This window comes from Phocoena phocoena, chromosome 5, assembly GCF_963924675.1.
Source record: "Phocoena phocoena chromosome 5, mPhoPho1.1, whole genome shotgun sequence".
NCBI lineage: Eukaryota > Metazoa > Chordata > Mammalia > Artiodactyla > Phocoenidae > Phocoena > Phocoena phocoena.
In genome coordinates, this window is record NC_089223.1 from 52,253,039 (window position 1) to 52,263,533 (window position 10,495).

At 34.5% G+C, this 10,495-nt stretch overlaps 1 protein-coding gene across 1 annotated transcript; it reads right to left on the reverse strand.

Annotated features, from left to right (window-relative positions):
* Positions 1-531: 531 nt before the first annotated feature.
* Positions 532-7,124, reverse strand: ODAM (odontogenic, ameloblast associated). Its single transcript, XM_065878007.1, is given in 12 exon segments — positions 532-561; positions 798-929; positions 931-956; positions 1,384-1,459; positions 2,274-2,321; positions 3,175-3,279; positions 5,067-5,114; positions 5,543-5,725; positions 5,727-5,783; positions 6,353-6,400; positions 6,941-6,982; positions 7,074-7,124. Coding segments are annotated over 12 exon segments (846 nt in total).
* Between the last annotated feature and the right edge of the window lie 3,371 nt (positions 7,125-10,495).

A 10,495-nucleotide genomic window follows, 5' to 3' on the forward strand; every position in this document is an offset into this window, starting at 1 on the left:
CTGCCCTTCTATCAAACACCCACTACCTTCATAGCCAACCAAGCCCATTAGGACAGGTAATTAATTAAAGTTATATTTAAAATAAAAATCATGGAATTTTAAATTCCCATGTGATTGTACAAATGTTTTATCACTTTGATACTTTATTTCATTCCAAACTAATACAGATGTATTGGCATTATTACAACTTTTAGCTTGCAAAGTGAAGTGTTGATTTGGGAGAACTGACTTTGTACATAGTATCTGTTGAATGTCCTTTACATGGACCTAGTATATTTACTATTTGTGCTTTCAGAGTTTATGCCAAGTTTATGGCATAGGCAGACATGATCCTCAAAAATTTATTTGATTTTTTAAAAATTGCTAAAATCTCTTAATTGTTATTAGCTTTGTATTTATTTTATTTTGTTGTACACCTTTTCATTAGTTCTCCTTACATTTTTTTTCTTTTAATTTACAACATGTCATGGTACTTAAGGCATGTCTCTTGGCAAATACCTACCCCAAACTCTGAATGATTAGGATAACATCTTATGGTTCCTTTAGGCTATTGGTCTTGGCCTAGTGAAAAAAGGATACGCATAAGAAGCTCTTATTAAATCAAAATTAAATTATATTCTGATTAATTGATTATCTGTAAGCAATTATTGGTCTTCCTATTCAAGGTTAAGACCATATATTCTACTATATCTTAACTGTCATTATTTCTAAGACTAAGTCCTATAAATTAAGCACTAACTTTATACTTTCTATTAGACATCAACTTCTTACATAAAATGAATCTTTGATTACTCTACCTTCTTTTCCATGAGTTCTGGGGTAATAGTTGGGTCAATAGCAGAGGTAAAAAAATTTGTTGTGCTGGGTTTTTGTGAAGTTGAAGGAATGAAAATTCCTGCATCGGCGTGCTTAAAATTTATCATTTTTTTTTTGTAAATATGGTGACACTCCTCCTGCTGGCTATAAGTGTGACAAAAAAAAAATGGTTACAGGTTCAAGGACAAGGTCAAAATTGGGAAGAATATAAAGCAATAGGATTGAGATGCAAAGCAAGGATTTTATTTGAGAAGTAAATACCTTTATTAATTTTCTAGCTTATAATCTATCCTTTAGAAAGACTATAAATATATGCCAGCAAACATGGATGTGTCTTAATACCTGACTTTAAATGAGTGTACCCAAGGAGAGTATCTGGCATGTAGTAACGCTCAATAAATATTTGATGAACTGAGTGAATTGAATCTTGCTTGGAAAACAATTACAGGGGGAAGAAGTAATAATTGTGTGGAATAATAACATTTTCATTAAAATGAACAGTACTGCAGGGACCTGTAGGTTGTCAGTTACTTATTTACAGTAGCTAGCAAAGTGTGGTAAGGAAACTTACCATCACAGCAATTTCAGGAGCTGTGCCTAGGAAGGGATCAAAGGCTGGTTGCTGCTGTTCTCTCGGCATAACCTGAAAAATTGCAAAGTTTAAAAAAGTCTAAATTATTAATCGATAAAATATGTTGTTTTGCACCCAAGGCAGTTAAACCCTTCCCAACTTCTTCAATTAGTTTCTTAAAAACGAACAAAATAATTTAGATTTGAGAAAGAGAAAAGCAGCTCCTGACACTGAGAAAATGGACTGACACAATAGCTCTGCTGCAGCGTTTTCAGGAGCTGTCCTGACATTCTACTCCGGATGTCCATGTTCTCCTATTGTACATTAACAATCCTACAGAACACCAACATCAGACAGGTCGCCTCTGAGCATGATGAAGTACAATCAAAACAACACCACTTTGTAATCTTGTCCAAAGCAAGGTCCCTGTGCAAGGCATGAAATACCAGGCATCCTTAGGTCCTGGCTAATCTGAATAATTCCTGTTTCTTTACCAGTCATAGCCTTTGCCTCTCTCCATTGCCTTCTAGGTAAGAATTGGAAAGTTACCCAATCACAGAACAACCTCACTACTTGAGAACACCCAAACCAAGGTGAACCATCACTCCTTTAACTCTTCCCAAAATCACCTGACACAAGGCCAGACCCTGTAAGAAGTCATTCCAATACCTTCCTGTTAAGACACCCCACAGTTCTCCATGGTGTATATTCTCCCCTGTTACAATGAGTGGATAAATCCAATTTTGTCCAACTAGGGGTGTGGTCCTGGTGGTTTTTGACTAAAGGGCACTGATAGATTCAATAGTTTGTAGAGTAAGTAGTTCCAAAAGTTAGTTCCTTTTTTTTTTTTTTTTTTTTTTTTAGTGAAAGGTATACATTCACTTACAGGTTCTGCTTGTTGTGGAATATATCCAAATTCAGTATAGAATGGCATCTGTCAGAATTTAGAAAAATGCATTAGGTTTGCTCTGATGATTTTTGTCATAATGTGGTGGTAAATGATTACTGAAATATATATATATATATATATATATATATATATATATATATATATATATATCTTATACTATAGTAAAGACTTTTTTGAAAGTTTGTATGTCCTAGGTGGTAAAAATTATTGTTAAATTACCAAGCATCCTTTTACCACCACATGATTTCTAGGTTAAAACTCTCCCTTTCTCTTTAAGTTAATATGACTTAATTGGAAGTACTACTACCAGTCATTTAAAGCATAATTTCCAGTTTTCTCTAATTGGTTAGGCAAGTTTTAAGTGATGATAAGTTTAAAAAAAACAAACTAATTTCCATTCTAATTAAAATCTAGTTATGTATGAGACACCTGAATTTATATTAGAATTATACCAATTTATTGCAGGTCCACAAAACTCAAAATAATGTTACCTAATTTTACCTCAAGATCTGGTGATCATAAGTGCCTTTTATCATGGTAGCTATTTAAAAAAATAATAACCACATGTATATGAGAAAAGCGATGCTGGTAGATTTTTAAAAGATAGAAAACTTCATTTTCCAATACGATTCAGATTTTGGCCTCTGATTCAGCTGAAGTCCATTCACTGACTTTACTCTTTCAAAATTCAGCCTTGGAGTATATTTCCAAATTAGTGACATGTTAAAAGAAAGCACTATATCCTTTTATGACCACCAGTTCAAGCTGTTGAGTTTTTGCACTAAGTATAATCAGATATTCTCTTCTCTGAAAATTTACCTTATCTTCTTTATTCTCAGGTGGAACTAGTCAAACTAAAATCAAACACTTGTAGTACCTGCTCCTCAAACAGCAGCTGTCCGGTTTGTGGAGGTGACTGTGCGACTGTTTGTTGAGGCTGGTCCCAGTGTAGGAGCATGTAAACTGGGTAGTACAGAAGCATCTATTTGTAAACAGAAAAGTATAGAAGAGCTTCCTTTAGTGCAAGACTTAAAAAAAAATACCCTCTAATATCAATATTGTATTAAAGCTGATTTGTATTTAGCAATTTTATGAACAAAAGAACACATGAAGCAGTCCTTCCCAAACTTTAGAGTAAACTTGTATTGCAAGTGACACTGGACTTTGTTTCAATGTTACTTGGTCAGACACATTAGGAAGTAGTGAATTCAACTAATAACAGGCTTTTTTAACAGGGCACCTTGGACTTTATATATAAATTACTTTGCAAATATCTAAGAAGACAGCCTGTGCAGCATTTTCCATTTACTTTTTTGAAACTATATATTCTTCAGAACATGGTATTAGAAATTCTACCATAATGAATGAATTCTCAGGAATGTATTTCCTTTAATAATTGCCATTTTATTAAAACAGTCCATAAGTACTGTAGAATACTTCAAAAATCCAGAAATAGACAAGGAACAAATAAAATCACCTGCAATTTCACCACCCACATTATCATGTATTAGCTTGCACTTATGTCTGTATATGCATATGTGTTTATAGAAAATGAGGATCATTGTACATACATGGGGTTTTGTGTGCTATTTTCTTTCCTTGTATAATTAAATGAGACCTTATTGGATATAAGAACTAAAAAAATAATAACTGTGGTTTGAAAAGAGGTATATTTTTTACAGTTGTTCTTCACACTGGCTAACGATCAAAAACACTAATTGAACATTTTAACAGATAATCAGTTTTGATCTACTCATGGGGTTTTTATTCATTAGGTGTGGGGCAGGGTCCAGGCATTTGTAATTTTCAAAATCATCACCAAAGATTCTAATGCAAAGCCAGGTTGGAGAGCCACTGGTTAGGTGGTTAAAGGAAGGGTGAAGAATTATATTCTAACTCAGCTATTTATTTTCAACAGGATTGGGAACTTAATCTCATAAAGACTTAGTTTCTTGATCCTTAAAATGAAATAATTCCACTTGTCATGTATCTAACTCTCTAAATGGCATGACATGGAATGAGATAATGTCTAGAGGTAACTTTTGTTTTATAATAGGGGTGGACAAAATTACATAATTATGATTACACTAAAGCCAAGTGGTGTAATGTTTTACAAAACGGTCAATATTCTGCTGGTGAATAATATAATTTATCCATATCCCTATTTCTTTGAGCCCAAGATATTATAAAATTAACTACCCAAACATTAAGAGGGTTTTCTATATCAATTTAACAATTCTACTAGTTTGCATTCATTTTTTTAAAAGATTCTGTTATTTAATGGAAATCACCACCATTTGACTGTAATATTGGAGTTAAACTGAAAATATTTTGAGCATAACTCAGAAAAACTCTCTCTGTATCATATGGTATTTTATCAGATTAATGCATCTTTCTCTGAACCAAAATTTAGGGTTGGGCAAAGTCAGCTCATGGTATTTCTCCAGAGTTGTTACCAAATGCCAGCATTCTAGGTGCAGAGAGGACACAACCTAAGGCTTAGTGAGCTCTTTAATTCCCAACAAAGTAATGTCCTGGAAACTCAGGGGTCCTGAAGAGTCTTGGCTGGTCTTTCTTTTGGAGCTCTTAAGTGAGCCTAATATTAACAAACTGTTACCAGCCCAGCAGTGGTGGTATCTAGATCGTGATAGCACTGTACGTGTTTGTAGCCCTGCTGTAGGAATAAGAGCTACAAATATAGAAGAATCATTCAACGGAGAGGGTATACAGCCATCTCTGTATAGGAGTGATGGCATTCCTTTCAATTACCTGTGCTAGCTCACGAGGCATTTTGAAGGAGAACACAGAGGGCATAACCTGCCAAAAAAGGAATTATAAAAAAGTTATACTTGACTTTTTAATTTAAAATTCCAGAGCTGTTTTCTTTAGACCTAGCCATATAAATGTATAATTTGTATTAGCAGACTTCTATGATGACAAAAAGTCATCTATTGTGTGTACCATCATTAACACAAATTGCCCTTTTTTTAAAGATGATATTTCCCTAGTTATCCTTTCCAAGACATGTTTTAACACTTTTGATGTCCTAGACTGCTGACTTAAATAACATTTTTTATGGTAGAAATCAGAAAGATAAGGAATTACTTCCAGTGATGGTAGAAATATATTATGAGAAAGAATTCTTGCTCAATAACTCCTGTCTTATTTCAAAGCTGGTTCATATTCTTTTTCACATTCCATGTGCATTATCTCTCTTCTGGGTAACAAGATGGAAGAGGTCCGACTTACATTTTATTAGGGCCCTGTTTGGTCTGCGGTGGTGTTTGAGGCTGTGAGGGGTTCAGCTGTCCTGCCTGGGTTTCTTGGGCAAAACTGACCTGTCCTGGGAAGGGTATCTGATTTGGGACCTGTCCAGCAAACCGGTCAAGAGTTGATAAAGGGAATCGGGAGAGTCCTGGAATTTGAGCCCTGCTGCTGCTGTTGTAGAATTCCAGGGAAAGGAGGAATCCATGAATTAAATGGATCCTGGGAAGACACAAAAGAAAGGAAGCATTTCTCTTTCATTTCAAAAAGAATTTAAAATCACTCCTGAGCAAGAAGGAGACAAAATGTAAACATTTTCTATATTTCCATTGCTCCATTATAAAAAAGGGCAGATCCTGGCACATTGTGAGCCATGCAAGCAGCAGGAACAATGCTAAATCCCCAGTGCTCATAATGTGACATATGGGACAGAATGAGGTGGTTAAAGGCTACAGTTTTTGCAGTTGCCAGACTGGTTTCAAACCTTCTTCTTCTTCTTTTTTTTTTTTAACCACCTAGCTGAATATGACTTTGTGTAAAATGGTTAATTTAAATATCTCAGTTATGAGACTTTGTGCCTGGCATATAACAAGTTCTCAATAAATAAATGTTCACCTGATTATAGTTTTTACTTTAGTCTTCAAACAAATGGTAGTTAGAATATATAGGACAAATTCATAACTTTAAAAATTAAGATTTTAGAATCAGAAAACATTTTGTTCTCATACCAAGTACCACAAGAAATGAGTGGTAGAAATGTATTCTTGAAATAATTTTTGAGGTAGGGGTACCTGAAGCCGTAGTGGCTGAAGCTGAGCATTATTAAGGTTCAGAAGTAACTAGAGGAGGAAAGATAATATGAAAACAAGATTACTACACATGGTAAAACTATTAAGAACGTTTACTACAAATATATCACAAGTCAGAGCTAGCTGATCATAATTTCCTGTTAGAGGTGAGATGTTTTCTTACTAAGCTTATAATAAATGACAGTGATTAGAGGTTAGGATTTAACTACCTCTCCCCTGCTGTATATGAGATTGCACAACTTTAGCCCATTCCAGTGGTTTAGTTAGTCATTTTATGCTCTTAAACACCTATTTACACCATATCAGGTGTTATTAGAACAAAAAGGTATACAAGAATCTGTCTCTATTTTTAAAGAATTTGCAATCAAACAAGGGAGGAAAAGTAATATTCTAGAAACAACTTGGTATACAAAACAAACATAAACATTGGAAATGCATTTGGATATAAAGAGCTAGTGGGTAGAATTGCAGGATAAATCAACAGAAAGCTTCTTATCTCTTCCCCACTGGGTTTCTATAAAACAAAGAAATAAAAAAATGGGGGACATTGTTTTAAGTATTTAAACTAACCTCATTGCTGTTGCTTGCAGACATAAGACACTGTGGAATAAGCTAAACAAAAAAAACAAAAAACAGAAATGGTAAAAGAAAACTTGTTATGGGTTTCACACAATGATTTCAATTGTACCATGACATCACTTACTGGGGCTGATATTGTGGCTCCCAGTATCCCAAGAAGAATTATAGTTTTCATTTTCAGATGAAATATCTAGAAAATATGTTGTGAAGCTTAGGTTTAAAAAAGATTTTCTATGTAAAAATCATGATAACAGTAAATTAGCTGGTATTATTCAATCAGAAGGATAGTTGGCTGAATTTTACAGTATTTACGTATATATTAGGATTTAAAATAAAAAAGGTACATTTATAAATATCTGTAACAGAACTCATTCTTTTTCTCAGAGCAGCTTTTTATAAAAACAAAAATTGTTTGCTTTTCCTTTTAGCTTGCCTCAAATAACTTATTTGGTGGCATGTGATGTAGTTGAATGAATTTATGAACAAGATGGCCTCATTCCCTGTGCTGTTCTACATTGTAGGTAGTGGGTCCTTTGGACCACGGGAGGCCCATGACTGGGGTCAATGAACTAGGTCTTTATTACGCAAACAATTTTATTGTCTATTTAATGTAGTGGTAAGAATACCACAATAAAGGTCTGATAGCAGTTCAGTACCAGGTAGTGTCTATTTAAAAGTCTAATAACATTAAAATATATTAAAACTAAGTGACAGAGTCAAAAGTTTTCTAATTCAAGGAAATAGTTTATAAAATTAAGCTGTAATACTGATTTATAGTCTATCCCGTGGAAATATATTATTTCTTGTCCTCCAGATTTGAAAACTCCTGCCCTAGTTCAAATCATTGACCTACACAAGCATTTAGGGTGACTTTGGTAGTTTATCCTACAGAGTTGACTGATTTGTGCTCTTAAAATTATGAAAGCAAAGATTTGATATCTTACCTCACTCTTTTACCTATGAAGAGAAATCTAGACTCATTCAAGGTCGGTGTCCTTTTTATCTTTTGGCTCTGCCGCTTGGAGCGTCTCTTAAATTTTAAAACCCCATCTTTAGAAGAGGAGGACCAATCAGTTTTCAAAGGGACCAGTGATTCAGACAATGGCTTAGCTATTAACCCCTTTCCTAATCATCTAGGTGGTATATGGATTCCCACAGGTTTAGTAATGTCATTAAATTATCCTCAGAAATGTTTCCCTGTGATCATTCCTGGCTTCTGCTTTGGTTATGACTAATTCTTTTAGAATAATAACTTTTCTCTGCTCCCTCTTTTACCCTCCTTAAAATGGATACCTTAATAGAGCAACTTTAAAAGACTTTATTCAAGGATTAATGGGTGATTATTTTTATTTTAAAAGTAAAATACAAAATTATTAGACATAAAGCATGGGTCTAAAAGACAAAAATTCAAAATATCTTTAGGGGCAGTGAAGATTCTTTGTTTCTTCAGTGCTGGACTGAGTTAATATGAGCTAATTTCATTTAGGTTCAACCTTAAAAACACCAGTATATCTCCTTTTACCTAGGAATTAAATCCTTAAAATATTGCTAAATATCTATGTGTCTATGACATATTTTTCCAGGTGATCACGTTGCTTGGAATAAATAATTTAATAAATATGAAGCATGATGGCATACATTTTAAAAACAATGGAGAGTGAATACTTTGTGTTTTAAAAAATTCTCGGGCTTCCCTGGTGGTGCAGTAGTTGAGAGTCCACCTGCCGGTGCAGGGGATGCAGGTTCGTGCCCTGGTCCGGGAGGATCTCACATGCCGCGGAGCTGCTGGACCCGTGAGCCATGGCCACTGAGCCTGCACATCCAGAGCCTGTGGTCCGCAACGGGAGAGGCCACAGCAGTGAGAGGCCCGCGTACCACAAAAAAAAAAAAAAAAAATTCTATTTTGCTAAATATGATTTTAGCATTCAAAATACAACTTATGTATTACTATTTGCCCATTATTGTTATTTAAAGTTTCTTCATAAAGTGAGTTTTGCGTTTGTCTTGTTTTCCTTTATTGTTAATATTCACCTGACTCTAATAAATAGTCAAAGATCACAAATTTTGTGATAATGTATTAACAGTGAATTTCCATTGTGCAAGAGTTCTTTGGTTAATTTAATCTTGTACAACTAACGGTAGCCTTATCATGCGGGGAAACAAAGTTATAATAAATTTTTCTTCCTTAGTAGAATGAGACCCTTAGAACTTGAATAACTCATTAATACTAAAATGATGATACCATTTGCTATCTAGCCAAAAAATAAAACTACAGGGACAAAAAAATACTTAAGATAACAAGACCCTTTTCTTTACTAAAGCAGAGAAGCTACTACAAGGATTGAAGAAAGGAACCATCCCAAGATTTAGAAAAGTTGTCTTTTTAGATTAGTTAAGTAGTTAGACCACCCCAGATATTAATGCAGATTTCACTATAACCAGGTTGTTGGTTAATCTAACCAATTGTTACCTGGAAAATCCAGTAGGTCTGTTGAATGGGTGATGGCTCTAAATTGCCTGATGATATGTTTTCAGTGATTGACCTTAGTTTATCCTGAATACTGTTAAATTAAATTTAGTAAACCATAAGCTCTCAATCTCCTGAGATTTGCTACTGCACTGTGCAGGGTCTTAGGCAGCTAACCCCACGACTGAGCCAGAAAGTTGTCAGGGCCAAGCACTGAAAAAGTTAGCACCTCTATCACACAGCCAAATTAGAGTCAATGTGAACATTATTACCCTGATGATGAACAGTTTCACCTAGCTGCATTCCTCAAATCTGAAGGTAGTTGGGAAGAGATTTCTGTCATTGTTTTCACTTTGTTTTTATTTTCCATTACTTGAATATTCTAAAGAAAAGCAATTGAAGCTCTCCAGTTATGTAACAAGTTGAAGTGGAAGAAGGGTAGGCTATGCTTTCCTATGTGATCACTTTCAATCTCCTAAATCTCTGGAGGCAAAGTTTCCTTCCTCTGAGTAGGAAGGAAAATAGCAAGGGGCTCTAGTTTAATTCTTATCACATTGTAGTGTGAATAGTGTATGTGTCTGTTTCTCCCGCTCAACTGTGTTGAACTTACTAATTTTTCTATCCCATGTCAGTCACCCAGTAGGTATTACATTGGCTTTTGTTAAATAAATGGGTTCTTTCATTCAGGGGAGAAAAAGGTCATCCAGGTCCAGAGCAATGTCAGTCTGTATGGATTAAGGGGCAGGGATATTAAGCAGAGGAACCTGAAGATAAGGAAATCCTGAACAAGGTATTTTCACTGTGACTTCATTATTTTGTTTTAGTTCAATTACCAGAACACCAGACATCTCTTTATTCAAATAAAAGTACAAAAACACATAACAATGCCAACTATTGTATATCTGACTGTTGGATTATGTACCCTTGAAATTATCTGTATCTTTTCTCTGTTCCAATAACATAAATGATGAAGCAGAAACAACAATGGGTTATAAGTTAGTCCTTTCAAAATGTTATCTCTACTTTTTATGTTGTTGTTCATCTAACATGAAAATCAATTAAAAGGTTTACAAAGAACC